The 18,424-nt window shown below is 50.4% G+C and overlaps 2 protein-coding genes across 15 annotated transcripts in view; both read right to left on the reverse strand.

Moving 5' to 3' along the window:
* CNOT1 (CCR4-NOT transcription complex subunit 1) overlaps nucleotides 1–9,345 on the reverse strand; it is a 55,117-nt gene extending 45,772 nt beyond the window's left edge. For 11 of the 13 annotated variants that reach the window (XM_064387212.1, XM_064387205.1, XM_064387208.1 and 8 more), the window contains exons 1-2: nucleotides 9,192–9,345; nucleotides 3,439–3,715 (exon numbers count right to left, since the gene is read on the reverse strand). In XM_064387212.1, the coding sequence (XP_064243282.1) occupies nucleotides 3,439–3,540 (102 nt within the window). In that variant the 5' untranslated portion in view covers nucleotides 3,541–3,715; nucleotides 9,192–9,345. Of the gene's footprint in view, nucleotides 1–3,438; nucleotides 3,716–8,474; nucleotides 8,606–8,711; nucleotides 8,734–9,191 lie in introns of those variants that run through there. The other 2 variants (XM_064387201.1, XM_064387199.1) reach the window with 2 other exon arrangements.
* A 1,169-nt stretch (nucleotides 9,346–10,514) lies between these two features.
* SLC38A7 (solute carrier family 38 member 7) lies at nucleotides 10,515–18,386 on the reverse strand. 2 transcript variants are annotated; one of them, XM_064386294.1, is made up of 12 exons: nucleotides 18,273–18,385; nucleotides 17,300–17,532; nucleotides 16,687–17,126; nucleotides 16,287–16,485; nucleotides 16,055–16,199; nucleotides 15,254–15,352; nucleotides 14,489–14,546; nucleotides 14,029–14,143; nucleotides 13,658–13,805; nucleotides 13,376–13,575; nucleotides 13,061–13,115; nucleotides 10,515–12,967 (listed from the first exon to the last, which is right to left on the reverse strand). In XM_064386294.1, exons 3-12 carry the CDS (start codon nucleotides 16,951–16,953, stop codon nucleotides 12,865–12,867), a joined length of 1,389 nt encoding a protein of 462 aa, XP_064242364.1. In that variant the 5' UTR covers nucleotides 16,954–17,126; nucleotides 17,300–17,532; nucleotides 18,273–18,385; the 3' UTR covers nucleotides 10,515–12,864. The 2 variants fall into 2 exon arrangements, with proteins under 2 accessions (XP_064242364.1, XP_064242363.1); XM_064386293.1 differs by lacking the exon at nucleotides 17,300–17,532 and having other exon boundaries at nucleotides 18,273–18,386.
* Nucleotides 18,387–18,424: the final 38 nt, after the last annotated feature.

Raw genomic sequence — 18,424 nt, forward strand, 5'->3', positions numbered from 1 at the left:
AGGGATTTTCAAGTCACCCTCATGATTCTGCCACCAAAGCAGCCCAGAATCTACACAGTCCACGGCCTCACTTTTCCCTATTTTCTCCCACAGCTCCAGTGCCTAACTCTGCAAGAACACAGCCTTGGGACAGCACCTGTGCAATGGGTGATCTGCATTTGCTGACTTACAACACCTATCACTCATTACTAAATCTTAACAACATTACATTTCTGTTTGCACCCCCTACTACAGACCTTTCAGCTTGTTGTCTGAAATAGCTGCAGACTGTGTCAGAACTTGCTCCTTTCTTTACACCCCAACCAAGTGGACAGCATTACTTGTTTTTAATAGAATCCATACTGTCAGAAATATGAAGCCAATCAACAGCAGCTTGCCTCTTTTGCCAAACAGTAGCAGTTAATAACAAATCCAACCTTCATCTACTAGCAACATTTTTCCCACTTTTTTCCCTTTTCTAGCAGCAGGAGAGACACAAATGTGCCAGCAAAAACCTGCAGCTCTGCCTCTGGTCTGACTGCCTACACCAAGCCCACTGCTTCACCCGTCATGAATGGCCTTGTTTGCCAGTAGCTTCTTTGTGCAAAGAGACAAACAGGGCTGCTTTAGGCTCTGTCTGCTCGGGCTCTGATGTTGGACTGTTTTCATCTCCATTTTTCTACTGTTATCTGACACTATGCTTCCCTTTCCCTCAGAGCCTGCTGATTCCAGTGGCTGCCAAGTTTTGTTCTGGAAAGAAACTTCCAAGTGGAACCTAGCTCTGCTTCTTGACCAGAGGCTATAATATACATGCCTGTGGTATGTCAGGCCAGGGTAAACAGCCCAGCTGTGGTGACAGCTGGGACTTTGAAGGCAGCCATACCCCAGGATCAGGAAAATGCTCAGACTGGTGCAAAAGGCAGCAAACCTGAACTGACAGCAAATCCTACTACCTAGCTCAGGCTTCAGAAAACAGGCAGTTTGTTTAGGCAATCACAATCAAATACAAAGATTTGGATGTGGTAACAAGACTGGCATAAAGCTGGACCAATTTCCTAAGAAGTTGCCTGGTGCTGTGTGACCAAGGTGAATTCATCAAAGTAACCAGATGCCAAAGAAAACTGTAGTACTAAAGCCATCCACACAACGTGCCTGCATCAGAAGTAGATTGCTTCCTTGCACTGAAGTATCTTCCAAAGGACAATAATTTGAAAATTTAACATACAGGAAGGAAGGGAAGAGAAGGCTAAAAGTGCAGTGTATCATATTTCAATTCTAACTACATTCCCAAAAAAGCTCTTCCAGGAAATGGGTAATGACAATTGCCAGTTTTCCTGAAGAAAGAGCTGAAAGAAACCTTTGTATTGGCAGCCTTGATACACATTTACATGACAGTAAGTGTGTATCAAATCAGATCAAAAATACTATTTTTTTACTGCAGGGGTCACCAAGCACTGACAGGGGCTGCCCAGAAAGGCTGTAGAGTCTCCATCCACGCTGGTACCCAAAAACTGCCCAGGCACTTTCCTGGGCAACCCACTCTAAGTGACTGTTTGAGCAGAAGGCTGTACCACGACCTCCACAGGTCCCTTCCAACCTCAACCAGCCTGTGATTTAGGATAAAGCTTGAGCCACTTGTATTTGGATTTATCAGGTAATGTATTTAGGCAAAAACACTAGACAAAAAATAACTCTGTTTTTCTAGATTCAGAAAGTTTTGTTTTCCTAGATAAATCCATCCACAAAGCCCTTTCCCCTGCTCCAACCAGGTTCTCCTCACCACTTAAGGAGAAGGAGACCACAAAAACTCACTTCAGAGGAAACCATGGTTTAGAATTTGTGTCTGACAAATACATAAAATATTTCTGAGCTTTTTAAACATACACTCTATTCCTTTAAGCATTTGCTACATTAAATGATTACTGATAACATATTTAAGCAGAAATTAGTTCCTCAAGCTTTGCCACTGTTACACTTGAGTGACGTGTGTAAGTGTCACTTTGGTCAGTTGAGACAAGAACAACTCCAAGTATGAATTTCCACAACTCTACATGCTTAGATGGAAACTCTGTAAAACTGAGTGAATCATGCCAAAAATTTACCCCAAGCAGTGTACCATGAGACAAGAGTTACAGCACATATATTCTCTTCAACTAAAGAAATATTGTACCAGCAACCACAAAAGTAAAGCAATACCAGGGAAATAAAATTTAAAAACCAAAAAAACACAAAGGATTAATATTTTAGGGATTTAGCCTTGAAATTCTAGATCTGCTTTATAACCCTACACAACCCAGCCATTTCCACAGACCAGGTCCCAGCCTTTCACCACAGTGAGGCCTGGCTGAAGGGTAAGGAACAATTTGTCCCTGATGTAGAGAGCTATGCTCCAAGTGAATGGCAGATCAGCCATATCTTCTCCCAGATCAAGCCATGCTTCAGTCACACCTTGCTGCAAAAACCATCTGTTGAAACTAACGGTGATCAAAAGGACAGCATGATCCCAAATGAGCCCCTGGAGTACTGAACTTGCAAAAACATGAGAAACTTACAGAAGTTACAAGAGACCCATTCCATCTTCCACTTAAAAAACCAACACTGCTGAAATCACTCTCTTCTCACCTCAAGATAACCAATGAATGCACTTTTAAAGACATCAAATGTTACAGAAACTCACTGCTTAAGCCCTCTGGCCTTCTAATCTCATTCAAATCGCTGCAGGATTGCACTGCTGCAAGAAAAAACTCAACATTAAGTGGCCCAGCTGTCTGCTGGGAACTGAACTAAACCAGTTTCTAAAACTAGCTCAGTAGCGTTCACTTCCTCCTAAGCACTCTGCAGATAATGCTTTTCAGTCCACCCTGCAAGTCAGAGCTATTTTTAAAAAGGTCAGTTAAAACAGAATTCTTGTCCAAATCATAGATATTTGGGTCTCAACGTGCAGTTACTCTGCCTGCCTTCTAAAACCCAGGGCCAAGACAGTCAGCTCGGCTTCACAACCAAGCCATGAGTCACTGATGAGAACAGGAAAAAAAACTTCCATCAAGGGTGGAGAGAGCATTCAAAGGTAAATTACAACATACTCAGGCTTTCAGTGCAACAGCTCTGAACACTGAATGTATACATTTTCCTCCCCTTCCCAATCAGTGCTCCATTGAATGGCCAAAAGTGGAAAGATTTAACCTGGAGAAGTTAGGAAAGCTTTTCATGCCACCCTTCAGGAGCAGAAGTTAATCCTGATATTCAGCTACAAAGTTAATACTGGTCACAGCTCTGAGCTGCATTTCATGACTTGGCAGATGAACCACCAGGAGTATCAGACACACCCTGCAGCTCCCAACACCACAGAAAACAGCAAACAGTAACACATGCAAGAGCACGGCAGAGTACAAACACAAACAAGAGAAACTCGGTTCTCTTTACAACATTTATTTTGTAGCAGCAGACCACTTTACTTACATGCTGTATTTCCTGCTGGCTGGCTCGGTAGTTTTTCTTGGTTAAATTGTCCACCAGGTAGCTGATTTGAGACAAGGCCAGCGAGAGCGAGTCAAGATTCATTGCTGGTTGGGGCGGAAGCAGGCGGCCGAGCCCGGCGCAAAATCACCATTATTCCCCTTTAGTCACCTCAGAGACAGGTCAATTTTTTTTCCCCCAGTGAGCCTTTATCTGTTTTTGTGTTACTTGCTTCAGCTCTTCTTTCTCAGTTGTCTTTGTCTGTTCTGAAACATGGCACCTGGAAAACAGTATTAAATTAGATTTAAGTTCTGTAGCAATGTCACATACCTATGTTCACAAGGAAAATTAAGTACCATTAAGTTTTCACAACACAAGCTCTGTTGTTTTTACACTACCTGACCAGTTTTTTTCTGCATTTTGCAGTCTGAAAGAGCCAGCAAAGAGCTCAATCAGAAGAATGATTTTCAGCACCATGAGGAAGAAGAAAATGAGATTAATAATGAACTAGATACACAGCAAAAATAAGAGGTCAGAATCATTCAAAACATCCATCATAAACTAATATAAAAAACACACTTTTACCATCTCTGCTATATTTTGCCCCAGTACATCCAGGCAGTATTGCCTCAACCCTGGTACACCAAAACAAGCAGTCGTGAATGAGCAACACACAAAGAACTGCAATAAACTAACCCTAACATTTGGCTTATACTGAAACAGCTTTCCAGTGAGCTACAACAGCAGAGCTTGCCAGCTTAATAAATTTCTATGACAACACAAAACTTGGCACTTGACATCTCATCTGTTAAATTACAGATTGCCAGTGTGACAAAACTGCATCCCAAAGCACGTCCTGCATATCCAACAGCATATCCAACAGTGTGGGGAGCTTCAAACGAAGCCCCAGGCTGCTCTGAGAAGCTGCACTGTGCATTGTCAAAGTGGAATCAAGCTGGAGAGTCACGGCTTGGAAGCTCTACCTGAGCACAACACAAAGGTCACTGGGCTTCATGCCAAGAATCTGAAGATCCCCTTTTCACAACAAAACCTATTCTTTGCGGTGTTGGCTCTCCATGGCAAGACCAGCAGCACATGATTTGTGCCTCGCCGTGGAAATGGCCGGTGGGGTGATGTGCTGGCCTGGCAGGCGGAGCTGAGGGCAAACCAGCCCGGGGAGCATTGCTGCAGCCGCGCAGCTCGGCAGGCCCGGCCCCCGCTGCCAGCTCCCCTCGGCAGCAGCACACAGGGAGCTCAACAGGCCGTGCTGGGGGCAGGGAGACTCTGCTTCCCATCTCCCTTTATACCAAGGTTTTCACCTGTGTACACTCAGAACCATACCTTATTTAACATCTGCCTACACTTCAAAACATTAGGAGCAACAAATCCTGCCAGAGGCAACGAAGATCATTTTGCTGTTTGAAAAAAATTATTATATTACACGAATATATGGGTAAATTATTTGTAAGAAAAGTCAAATCAACTGACGTGCAGACTTTCAGTACGCCAAAGAAAACCCTGACTACTCAATGAAGGTATGCAAGATCCTTCTTATGCAATAAAGCTTACATCTCACAAAGAACAAATTTTCAAGCAGTAATACTGAAAGTATTCTTCAATGACAAGGCAGTTGGTCTCTAAAAGAATTTCAGGGCACGTCTAAAACTGCAGTAAGAAGAATTACACAAAACTTCCATTTCTTTTTAGTACATCTGACAAGCTAGAATTCATTACCTTTATATATAAAGGTTTGAAAGGCCACTGACTGTGGAACATGTAGAAGGGAGGACTGGCACAGAAGTTTAAAAAGATTTCTCAGTAGTACAGTACCTGATTTTTAAAATAACCTTTAAATTCCTCTTTTGGAATAACCTAGAAAATGTCACCGGGTTTGGCAAGTACATGCCTTCCAAGACAATCTTACTGGAAAGGTTTAACACACATAACCAATATAAAGCTTCTGAAAAGCATTTGTTAAAAATGAAGCACACACACCTCAGCACAGTACCTGCCCTTACTAAAACCAGCAGTCAGCAAGGGGAATTCAGTCCCAGAGCACCAGCTTACAGCAACCAGCCTGGAGAACTCACAGGCTGTTTGAACTGCCTACAGGACATAACTCAAAACTTCAACTTGGCCAATTTTTAAGGCAATAACAAAATTTCAGAGTTTGCCTTTCAGGCCCCTAGGAAGAAAACCCACATTTCTCAGGGCATTTTTCATCACACCAATACAAACAGCATAGCAATCACACCTACTCCACCTAAAACTGAGGGGTTTTAGTACTGAAATTCTCCAGCTGGGCTCAAGCCTCCCTGCTGCCATACAACACACCGAGCATCCCACCCTCCTATTAGCATCTCCTGTCTTCCAAAAAAGCAGGGAACGCTCCGATTGCAGAGAAGCAAAACAAGCTTTGCCACTTCCAACTGCAAAATCTGGCAGTGCCACTGGACAATCCAAGCTGAAGGCAAAACGGGATCTTTTCTTTCAAGGAAGCCTCTCAAGGAAGAGCCTGAGCAAACACGGAGACTCGAGGAACACAATAGCTGAGGAAACAGCTTCCTACTTATGTTCTAAACATATGGTTTGCACTGTGTGTATCCCAGCACACAGCAAGCCTGACAGCTCCCCCGGACACAACATCAGCAGCACTTCAGAGGTTCAAATGATGCAACCTAACTCGGGAGAGTACAGAGTAACCAAGGGAGCCTTGCCTGCAAAGCAGAACTGCACAGGTACCTCTTTGGTCATTCAGTGCAAGGCTAAAATTCAATTACTACAGCGCTGATTAAGGAAGCTATGAATGCTATGTGAAGCAGACTTTATTTTTAGATCCATATATCCTTAGTGGGAATGAATCTCCCTACACTGGCCTCAACAATTCAGGAAGCTTTCAGTCCATGGGACAAACTTGCCAGGTTCAGACAAGTCAATGAGTTTATTAAAAAAATTCAGATTACCTGGCAAAATTATCTACTTTCAGCCACAGATCCTATTATACAGTAATGGATTAATATACCCGGCAGAGGACTCAGGAGCTCTTACAATATTACTATTTTATATTGTGCAACACAACCCATTTTAAAGAGATAAAAAATATTTACCAAATTCTACAGCATTACACACCCTGAACACTTCCTAAGGGAAACAACAGCCTGTCAACAAAAGACATTTGGCATCTATTTCAGTAGATCTTTTTTCAAGAGCAGAGTTCTGTTGGATTAAAACACAAATGCAATAAAATTTCAGGCAAGAATCCAAAGATCACAAAATAGAGTGGGCCAATATGAAACCACCCATCAGGTGTGACCAAAGACACTCCCTACTAACGAGAAATCATGAGAGTGTAACTAAGCCTTGATGCTGAAGTTGACAAACCTGAAGTCTTCCATAAATTCAGAAACAGCCCTATGAAGAAAGTAATTTTAAAATTACTTTAAGCTAACTTTGGATCTTTTTTTAGAATTTTGCAGAAGTAAATAACTACTGCTGCTGGATTTCAGGAGTTGTATGATTTCAGGGCACACGTGCTGCATGTGGAGGATAAAACAGATCAAGTGACACAAACAGCAATGTGTTTGCTGATTAGGTTCTAAAGCCCTGTCACAAATCATCACATAAAACATGCTAAAGGGACCAGGGCTAAACCTGCTCCCCAGAACAGCTCCTTACCCTCTTTTCAAACCCATGAACAAATACAAAACGTGGAAGGACAGCACAGCTCTCTGAAGGCTGACACTGGGAGCAATCCAAGGGAGAAAGGTGGTTTTGAATCATACTATACTTTATATTTCTGGATGTCTGCAACTTTGAAATCTACCGAGAAAAAACCCTCAGTGAAAGTCACATGAGCAGTAAAATAGGCTCCCAATTCATCTGAGCAGTTCAAATTCAGGTGTTTACAAACACAAAAGACACCTGAACAGGACATACACTGGAAAGCTGCACCCAATTCCAGTAAGCTGGAAGTCAAAAGATGATTAGACACAGTAACTTTAGTTTTCAGAGTGTGGCTGAACTAAGCACCTAAGCTGTTCCTATACACTCAGGCCAGTGAAGTTGCAATTTGGAATCCACCTCAAACACATGAGATATGCATCAAACATATGACATGGCTGCTTCAGGCATTTTCACATCTCAACATGGACTGGTAAAAAAACCCAAAAAAACCCAAGAAACTCTCACTTCCCAGTTCTCCTTCAGACAAGAACTGTAGAACAAAGTTTCTGCTGGAGGGAAAAAAAATGAGGGACTTGTTATCAAATGCTTTATGGTTTTTTACCATCCAAAATGCATTTCAGAACAGCTAAATGCTATTTCAGAAGTCAAAGAAAACTGCAATATTCATACATTTGGAATATTTAAGAACAATAGAGAAATCTAGCTAAAACAGTGAAGGCCTCAACCATGATTCCCAGTGATAACAATTCCCAACATGATTTCATTATGTTTCCAGAGTTTCTCTTCCACTTACTCAGCTGAACACCAAGAGTGGCCATTTCAGCATAACTCAAAAATCTAGGAACACTACACAGGATAATCAGGATAAGGTATTTCTCCAAAAAAGAGACACAGGTAGGCAGCAAAATGGCTGTGAGTTTGGTTTGGAGACACCAGGCCAACGGCATCAACAGTTAAGAGTGAACTTATAAGCAAAAGGGCTGAAAGAATCAAAATAACAATGGTGGAAAGGACAGACCAGTCTGTCTTTGTTTCCTGTTTATTATAACAGAGTCACCCCACCTGGGCTCAGCCTGCCCATAACTTTAGCCAATGCCAAAGGAGTTACCTTAGGAACAGGAATCAGTTGGGTACACTAAGAATGACCTGTCAGAGTCACGCCTGGTTTGTTACCTGCTTTAAAAAAGTTCCTGAGAGCAGTTGCCATGCTTCCTTGCAACAAGTGGGATTCAGAAACAACCTGAGCACATGATATACCCACAGACTAGCGTGGTATTTTCAGTATTATCTCACTTCTGTCGTAAATACAGTCCAAATTGGTTGTGGTTTGTTGAAATTAAATTATGAGTACTCACTGGCCTTCCTGTATGAGGAGTAAATGGTACTAATCTAAGTTAGGAAACTATTGTAAGGAAGCTCTTGTACTGATACAGCATCTGTGGAGACACCCAACTGTTGCTATTTCTAGTTTAGAATTATACAAGTCCATTTTACTGGGCAGCGTTTCCTTAACTGGAGGACAGCACTGAGAAGGGTTTCTCCCCTGCGGTCTGCAAGAAGGTTATGTCGCCGGATTATTTACCCCGGCTCACTTTTTCCGTATTTTCTGCGGGCAAGTCACAACACCACCGCTGTCGTACGGAGGCCGCCGAGCGCGGCCGGGGCAGGCCCGGCCCGGCCTCCTCAGAGCTCCACCTGTCACGGCGGGCGTTACACAAGCGCAGGGGGAGCACCGGGCTCCGGAGCCGGCCGTTTCCCCGACACCTCGCGCCGCTGCCCCCGCCACCCGACCGGGAGCACCCGCGGCTGCCGCCCCGACCCTGCCGGGTCCCCTCGGTCGCTCAGGGACCGCAGGACCGAGGAGTGCGTGGGGAGGGTCCCGCCGCTGCCCCGGGAGGGCGGCCCGGCCGGGCGGGCGCCTCAGCCGGCCCCGCTGCCCCCAGCGCAACCCGGCCCGGTCCCGCCGCCTCCGGCCCCGTCCCCACCGCGACCCCCCCCCTCGCCGCGAAGCTCGCAGCACCCCCAGCGCCAGGCAGAGCACCCCCGCGGGGCCGGGCGGGCGCCGCTCCCACCTCGGCGGTGTCGTGAGGGCCGGGCCGGGGCCGCTCGCGCGCTTCTCTCGCGCCGCCGCCGTTCCGATACAAAATGGCGGATGGGGTCGCGCGCTCGCGCCGCGGCCTTTCCCCTCCCCCGTCCTCTCGCGGGGGGGGGGGACGCGGGGGGGGGCGGAGGGGCGGAATGCGCGCGGAGCTGCCCCGCCCCCGCGGAGGCGCCTCCGCCCAATCAGAGCGCGGGGCCGCCCGGGAGCTGGCCAATCAGCGCCGCGCGACCTCGGGGGAGGGCACCCCGCCGCCCTCCGCGCGGAGCCTGGGCCGCGCGCCATTGGCCGGCAGCGGCCGAAATCCTTCCTACTCGCTCAGCCAATCAGAGCTCCGAGGCCCTCTCGTCCTGCGCGTGCGCGCCGGCGGCCAACCCGCGCTGCCGAGGCCGGCCAATGAGCGAGGGGCGTCGCGCGGGGGCGGGGCGGGAAGGGGAAGTGGCGGGCGGTGCCAAAGGGCGCGCGGAGTCATGGCGGGGGGGGGGGGGGGGAAGTTCCCCGTCTACGAGTGGTGCGGCCCGCCCCGTTCCCCCTCGCCTCGCTGTTTCCTCCCCCCCGATGGTGGTACAACCCCAGGAACGGTTTTTCCCCCCGCGCAGCGCCGTGGTACAGCCCATGAACTGGCGTCCCCCGCGCTGCCGTGGTACGGCCCAGGCCCCCCCTATGGCGGCTGTGGCTCCCTCAGAGCGGCCGGGCCCGGCACGCTGCAGCCCTCTCCTTTCCACGGAAATCCTCTCGCCACTTGCACCCTCCCGCATTGCCGGCCTCAGTCCCCAAGAGGAAACTCCCTGCAGTTCCTTCCCGCCCGTCTCAGCCACACCACAGCCGCCTGCTGACCCCGGGCAGCGACACGGGTGCCACACGGGGCCGGGACCCACAGAGCCTCCCCTGGCATCCCCCGGCCCTGCGTGAGGATACCCCGGAGAATGAGGGCCTGAGGAAGGCAGTGGGACTTCCCAGCTCCACGCTGTCTGTGAAAAATGTGGATTTTATGATTGGCTTTTCGCAAGTATTAAAATGAATATTGTATGTGTATGTTAGAAAGTTATGCTGTATTAATTTTCGTAAATATAGTTTTAGGTTATGACATAATGTTAAAATAGAAACTATGCTATGCAAGATACTTGTTTAAGAAAGGACTCACACCAGATAGGAGCCACAGGACACCTAAATCTTTCAGAGAAAGGGAATTTATTGCTCCCTTATCAGCAGAAAACTAACTTCTTCCCACCTCGCTCAGACTGGAAGACTGGCATGAGGATTAAGAGGAAGAAGTTGACAGAGACCAGACAGAATCCTGTGTTTGAATGGAATTTATGCATCATGTATGAGATGTATGAATATGCAACAGGCAATTGTTTTTAAGGGTTAATCCTCTGGGTTTGTGTTGCCCAGAAAAAGGTACCCGGACGTCCGTATCTCTTTGTTTTTATTGTCTCATATTCTCCTAATCTCGAATGTTCAAATTTTATTATTCTAATTATATTACTATTTTTATAACCATTGTATTACTATTAAACTTTTAATATTTCAAAAAGAAGTGACTGGCGTTTTTCACACCGCCCATCCCAAAGCTCGGAGAGCTGGGATGGCATTTCGGGATACGGCTTCATCCCTGCATCCCACCCACAGAAACCACAGAAACCACCTCGTGCTGGCCCGACGCACGCATCACCACAACGCCACTTTTATTGAGTTGAGTTCCCTCCACTTTCTGCATGTACAAAATACATATTAAAAGGCCAGTGTTTGTAAACAGGGGAGCAGTAAGGCAAACAGGAACGGCCGCAGCACCCCCAGACCGGCCCAGCCCTCGGCCACGGGGGCTCTGCAGGGCACCAAGGCAGCCCAGGTGCTTCCCAGGTGACATGAGACACTGTGTCCTCGTGCACTCCGGCCAAGGGACCTCCTCATGCCTGGCACACCTTCAGCAAAGCCAGAGCCACAAGACCCACCAGGTACCAGGTTCCTGCAGGGTGGGCACTGGGAGGCATTCTGGCTTTGGCACCTGCTGAGCATCTCTTCTGGGCTCCAGGGGAGGTGGCTCTGTGCTCCCCACATCCAGGACAACTGGCCATCTTCTTTAAGCCCCAGCTCCTGCAGGAGCCTGGCAAAGGGGCTCGGGACACTGCCAGAGCCATCAAGTGGGGGTTTGGTGGAGCCTGGTTTTGTCAGAAGATGAGGGCACAGATGCTGGAGATCCCTTGGGAGAGGCAGGAGGGATCTGTGCCTTCAGAGCACCTCTCAAACATTCCTGCTGTGCTTAGGGCTTTTCTTCCTCCTTCTCCATCTGATCTCCCTGTCCCAGGCAGCAGTGGGGAGGTCCCCATTTACACGCAGTGTTAGGAAGGAAAGACCAAACGTTTCCACATGGGAAAGCACCCACGTGCTGTCACCCCTCCTGCAGCCACTGGCTGCCAAAGGAGAGCCACGTTGAGAAGTGTAGGAGCACAAGCCATGGTTCTCCTTCACCACAACAGCCTCTGCTGATTCCAAAAGATGCAGGAGGTGCAGGGCCAGGTTCTGCACAAATCTGGGCTGAACCCTCGTCACAGATGCATCAACAGCTATACCTGAATTCCTCCCTCCCCAAAGGTTTTAGAGGCCAAACAACATAAAAAGAAACTCAAAGACAGAATAAGAGAACGTTGCTGTTGAGGTTTAACACCCCCAACCAAATCTGCAGCTGGGGGAACTGCTCAACCCAGAAAAAGCAGGAATGAAACTATCATCCAGACAGGCAACAGAGGGACAGCCCAGAGCAACACCAGCCATAGGGAGTGCAAATGACCAAGAGAACAATAAAAACAAATGAATACTGACTGCTTTATCCCAAAAGCACCCCTTAAAACCTGGCCCAGTCCCATTTCCTGGACACCTGGAAGAACGGGATTGTAAATCTGCAGAAGAGCTTTGCTCTATTGTAGTGTCTTCAGTAGGCTGATGCAGTCATAGCAGCTTCTCTACTGAGTGAGCAACCCCTGGCAAGGAAAACATTGCACTGGCATGTCCCTACCCCAGGGTCATTCTGATCCTCAAAAGAAAAAACCCAAACAGGCTGAAGACAACCCTTTGTAACACAAACTGCAGCCCAGGCAGAGGGAGATGTGACAGATGGGGCAGGAAACTGGCAGGAAACCAGAGTTCAAACCAAACATTGACACAGAACAGGACTGTGGGGTGTCTCCCTGTCTGATAAACATGATTACTGTTTCCCTTTATGCAGAACACTGCTTCTCTCTCCAAAGCTGGGAGAAGGAGTTTTACCTGGGGAGAGGAGCTCCACCAGCACAAGGGTACACAGGTGAGAGCAGCACGGCTTTGCAAACCCCCACCCTGACCCCTTAGTGATGTCTAAGGGAGTGATGTCTGCTCCCAGGGGCAGAAAGAGCTTGCCCTGGATGACAGGTCCCCTTGTAGTGTTGCTCTGGCTTCACCAGGGAGCCAGGGCTGAGAGAAGCCTGACTGCCTGCAGCCTTAAGACAATGAGATACAAACCATCGCAGGGCTTGTTCAGCCAAGCCCCAAGTCACAACAGTTCTCCTGGATCTTCCCAACACACCAACATGTTTTCTTCCCACTTCCCTTTGGTCCCAGGGGAAATCTCCATCCCCTCAGCAGCAGCAGTGCAGTCCAGCCTGGAGGCGTCAGGCTGTAAGATCCACGAAGATGGCATTGGCAGTGGTCTGTCCAAAGATGAAGGCTCCAAGGGTGACCATGAACACCCCATAGCTGACCTGGGCCCACCAGCTGTGGATACAGGAGGACAGGGCATATTTAGAGGGGTCCTTGACCCCAATATCCCCAGGGGGATGGGGGAGAGGGGAGGCACATTTCAGTTACCTGATTGCCCTGGTTTCTTGGATCTCAGAGAGCTTGGCTTGAATCAGGCAGAGCCCTGAAAGCCAGGGGAGGCAAATTAGAACCAGATGAGGACTGTCCACTGGGGACTGAACAGACACTCCGTAAAACAGGGACTGCACTCCCTGTTACAGAGCTCCAAATCCAGCCAAAATATTTGAGCTGCTGACTGGCCTCACACCACATTTTTGTCCTCTAAAAATCTCCTGGTTTCTGTGTTTCCGTCCTGCCCCTCCCTCTTTGAGACACAAGGCCACAAGACCTCTGTCAGCCCCTGAGCATCCCAGGATGCCCTACCTGGGAAGACAAAGATGAAGCAGGCAGCCAAGCCCCCAATGACAGAGATGACTTTGCCAATGTCAGGGATGAAAAGAGCCAGAAGGAGTGTCAGGAGGAACCAGCTGATGGTCTGAAGCAGGCGTCTCCTCCGCTCCCGAACCACGTCCTCCTCCACTGTCACCCCGGTATAGCGGAGCCAGAGACCCTCCAAGACAGCCCTGTGGGCACAGAGCCAGGACAGAGGGGTGTCCTCGTGCTGCTCCTCCTTCCCACACCAGCCCCATCTCTCCCAGCGCTCACCGGCCACAGAAGTGCAGGATGGGGTAGGATGTCAGCACACAGAGGATGATGAAAGCCCGGGCGAGGGCAACAGGGATGTCATTGGAGGGGTAGGACATCAAGACATCCTGCTCCACGCCAGCTCCAAAGGTTAGGAAGCCACAGATGCCTGCCAGGAAGGGAGCAGTCAGCAGGGGACAGGGACAAGTCTCCTGAACATCTGTTTAAGGATCACACTTGGATGGATATGGCACAGAGCACACTGCAGAGGTGTTTGATGGACTCCCCTCCTTTCTCCCTCTGCCCCTTGCTGACCAGAGGGTCCCTGCCCTCCTGAAGCTCACAGCCACTCCAAGGACTGTGCCACACTCACACGGTGTCCCCTCACTTACCAGTGCCTGTGTAGACGAAGAGAGCAATCACCATGGCTGCTGTCACCACTGCCCCCCAGGTCTTCACCTCTGGCTGCTTCATGCTGTTAAAGACTGGCACGCTGCTCACGTGGCACTGCCAGGACACAGAGACAGTGGGGATACGTGATGGGCAGAACCATGGGGCATCCTACTCATGACATTCTGTGTTTGTTGTGATATGATCTCCCAGGTTTGTCACTAGAGAAGGAAAGGGGAGTGGGGGACAGGATGCCCTGTATGTCCTAGCTGGGGTAAAATGGATCCATCTCCATCCAGAGTGGTGAGATATTAAAAAGGCTTCAGCCTCCTTGCAAAGCTGTGCAGTGAGCACATGGGCAGGGTTTTAGCCAATCAACCAGCCCATCACACAAGGCAGGGTTTTAGTCTGCCACCCAGGCAACCACAGGACGGAAGGGGAGTGCCAAGCTCGTGGCCTTACCTGGAACCCAAAGCAGATGGTGGGCATGGCATTGAAGACAGCTGTCCAGGTGGAGGGGCTGGCAGGAGAGAAACACCCACCAGTCAGACCAGAATCCCCTGTGACCCCCATCCAGTGCACCAGGATGAGCTGGGAGTGCCCAGTGTCTTTGCCTTGCTGCACCCCCCACCCAGCACGATACCATTGCATGGAATGAGGTTTTCTTGGGACCTGGTACTCCCTGAAGACCAGGGTCTTTCACTGAGACAGAAACAGCCAAACCTGAGCCCACAAAAGTAAAAGTATCAGTAAAAAATAAGTGCAAAAAACTGGTTTAACCTTTGCTCTGCCATAAAATGCCTCCACTGGATCCAAAAATATACACTGTGAGGAAGGGCATAAGCCACAGTGGTTGTGCTGGTTAAGGAAATAACCAAAATCATCCAAATATAGACACAGCCCTTGTTGCTGGGTGAGCACAAGCACTGCACAGGGAATCAGGGCCTGGATATGTCAGAGATAAAAACCAAGCAGTGCTATCAAAACCTGTGGTGGAGCCATGGGGACCTTTAAGAGGTCCTTTTCCTCCTCTTCCCACCTACTCCTCTGAAACACACAAAGGTGCAGCCACTTGGGAGCTTCTGGCAGCAACATGCAGAGTCCCCAGGACCAGGGATGGGACTGATGAAAGATTCATCCCTGGCCTTTGCAGTGCTTGCTCCCACAGCCCTGCCTGGCTCTGCAGTGCTCTGATGGCACTGACAGCATCGTGTCTCTTGCTCTCACCTGGTGGGGATCTCCACAGGCACCAGCTCCTTGTCAGGCCAGATGTACTTGATGATGATGACTGCTGTGACATACCATGTGCCAATCACACTGAGGGAGCTGTGAAAGGGGATAGGAGGCTGTGAGTGTTCTGCCTCCCCACTTCACGGAGGGTCTCCTCCCAGCCTCTCCATCCCCATCTTCTGCCCTACACAGCCCAGGCAACCCCCTCCTGCCTATCAGACCCATTTTTGCTTTCCCTTCCCATGGGAATATATGAGGAAGTGTCACCCGCTGTCCCCCAAGCAGATGCCAACACAATTCTGTTGCATTTGAGGGTTATCTGATCCTTCTGTGAGTGGCAAACCTGCCAGACTTGGATTCTGGGCTGGAGAAAGAGGCGAGTGTTGAAGCAGTGACACTCCTTGGTGCCCGTGCTGGTCCAGCTCCAGCAGCCAGGTCACACCAAGGTTCTTGGTGGAGCAGGGCTGGCCTGCAGACCACCCAGCCTAGGGACACTTACTGCTGGATTGCCAACTCCAAAGATAGGAAACAATGTAGTTGAAAGCAGCATTCCCTGCTTCCTCCAGCATGCAGAAGGGAGGGACGCCAGCCCTGACGTAGGACACTGTGGCTGCATGGTGCTCAGCCACTCCTCTGCTTCCCAGATGGGGAAACTGAGGCATGGGAAGGCAGAGGATGAGTGGGCAGATATGGCACTAGAACCACTGCATTTCCAGTCCCTGTCCTCTGCAACCGTGCTTAGGTGGGTGCTGGCTGGCCCACCCCAGCTCCCAGCCCCAGAGAGCTCTAGCCACTCACCTGGCATATTTTTGGAAGCCAATCTCTTTGGGGATGGAGAGGGGCAGGATGAGCAGGAAGGCCGTGATGCTGATGGTGAACTTGCGGTCTGTGTACCAGCGGCTGCCCCCGACTTCCTCAGGCTCCTTCACCAGAGCAGCAATGACTGTGGGGACAACCAACATGGTCAGGTTGGCCCTTCCAGCTGAAGGGACAACAACTGGTTATGATTTGCTCCACGGGAGGCACTTACTCTTGTCCTGCTGGTCTCCAATGATGATGAGGAAGGCGATGCAGGTGCCAAAGGTGTAGACAGCGATGGCCACCTCGCACAGCACCCCGGGCACCTTCCCACAGACAGCCCACACAACCTCCTGGTAGGTGCGCTCGTTGCTGGCCTGCGAGCAGTATGCCAGGATGACCAAGCCTCCGATGATGAAGATCAGCATGCACTGGGATGGGAGAGACAGGGAGGGAACACTGAGCCACCCCAGGCGCCCACCCCTGAATACACTGAGAATCTCTGGTGCACCTCACCCAAAAGAGCTTCCTCCTAGGAGTCTGGTCTTCCCCAAGCCCTTTCTGGGGCACCACATGTCCCTCCCATGCACCCTCCCAGGTGGGACGGGGGACTGTCCCTTCCCCACTCTCACCATCTGCAGGGTGATGCCTGCAGCCACACCACCAGCCATGCTGAAGGCAGCAGGGAAGTTGAGCAGCCCAGCCCCGAGAGCAGCATTGACCACAATGAAGACAGCTCCCAGAGCCGACGTGGCCCCCAGACTGTTTCCTTGGCTCTCTGAATTTTTGGGCACCGTCTCCACACTAGGGCTCTGCAGGAGCCTGGCCCGTTCACCAGCATCGTCACTCCATTCCCAGTCCTTGTAGTCACTGTTGATGCTCCCAGTGCCCTGAGCCATTGTCCTTTGTGGGTGGCACACGCCACTGCCCACGTCCCACTAGTGCTCCTGCACCAGGCTCAGCCCGGCACCTCGAGGAGGGTCCTCAGCCAGTGCTGGCTCCATCAGGCAGGAAGGGCAGCAAACAAACGGGCTGGAATGCAGCAACACGGTGGTCAGGCACTTCCCTGCTCCTACAAGGGGATGAAGAATAATGTTAAGCATTATTTAAATTATAATAACAAGGGACAATCTGGGCATCAGGTGGGGACACAGGCGAACTGAATTGCCTGGGCCTTAGCTTGGGGTGTCACAGCACACACACACCAGCAGAGATATAGCAGAACTGAGATACAGCAGAACTCACCTCTTGTCCCTCAAATCGAGGGAGAGGACACAACTGCTGTTGGATGGGGGACTGAGCCCTGGCTGTGGGGCTGAGGAGCTGCAGCTTTACAGCAAGGCTCGTCTTTCTGTGGGCACCAGACCCAATGTCCTGGCTCACTTCCTGATTTCCAGCCCTAATTTCTGCAAGCTCTGCAAGAGCGGCTGTACACGTGCTCCTGAGTAAAGGGCAAGGCTGGGCTCAACAGGAATGACCTGTGTGCAGCAGAAATACTGTGTCAACAGGAAAAGCAGGACTGGCCCCTTCCAGGACACCCCCAGGGTGACAATCAGGAGATTGATGATGTCTCAGAAGCTTTTGGATTTGAAGATCTGGTGTTTCCAACATCACAGCCATTGGGGGTTAGAAAGTCCAAATCCCAGTGTCTCCAAGGTGGAGGAGATCGACCCTCACAACCTGGCAGGATTTTGCAGGAATCTACATGACCATCAGAAATCTCTTTTCAAGGAAATCTGATTTTTATTCCTAGAGGACATATACAGAGACTACCTGCCCAGCTCACGCCTTGCTTCTGGGCTATTTAAACTCTGTGCTTGTGCTATGAATCCTCTGTAAAGATTCTGGGGAAGGGGAGTAAGGGCCACCCTGTGCCAAGCGGGTCGGACCGTGGAGGGTCAGGCCGGCGGGTCCGCGTGGGCTGAAGCTCCCACCCGGCCGAGAATGCTGCAGGGGGTCGATGCTTCTCCCATGGCCTGGGGGAGGATGCTGAAGGGTGTCCTTTCCGTCCAGACAAAGCCGCCATACTCCGGCAACCAGAAACCCCGAGAGCAGGCGCTCCACCGAGGGTGACTCGACAGAGCCGCGGCGCCCCCCGCCCGCAGCAGCAAGGCCGGAGCCGGTGCCGGTCAGCAGCGGGTGCAGACTCCTGCCCTAGCCGGTCGCTGGGCTCCCCACGCGTGTCCCCCCGGCCCGTCCGTACCCCGGCCCCACTCACCAGGCGGGGAGCGCGCTCCGCTCCGCTCCCTTCGGCCGCGGCCCCGGCCGAGCTCGCCGGCAGCGGCGGCGCGGCGGCGGCTCCGCCCTGCCCGCTGCACGCCGGGGGTTGTAGTCCGGCCCCGGAGGCGGGGGAACATCAGCGAAGGGGAA

This window comes from Passer domesticus, chromosome 12 (assembly GCF_036417665.1).
Source record: "Passer domesticus isolate bPasDom1 chromosome 12, bPasDom1.hap1, whole genome shotgun sequence".
NCBI lineage: Eukaryota > Metazoa > Chordata > Aves > Passeriformes > Passeridae > Passer > Passer domesticus.

Excerpts from the sequence above, each read along its gene's own strand:
- SLC38A7 (XM_064386293.1), bottom strand. The coding sequence starts at position 16,953 with ATGGCTCAGGGCACTGGGAGCATCAACAGTGACTACAAGGACTGGGAA. Across the intron at positions 16,486-16,686 it reads CAGGCATCACCCTGCAGATG|TGCATGCTGATCTTCATCAT; the intron begins GTGAGAGTGGGG and ends CTCCCATCCCAG. Across the intron at positions 12,968-13,060 it reads CAAGAAACCAGGGCAATCAG|CTGGTGGGCCCAGGTCAGCT; the intron begins GTAACTGAAATG and ends CTGTATCCACAG.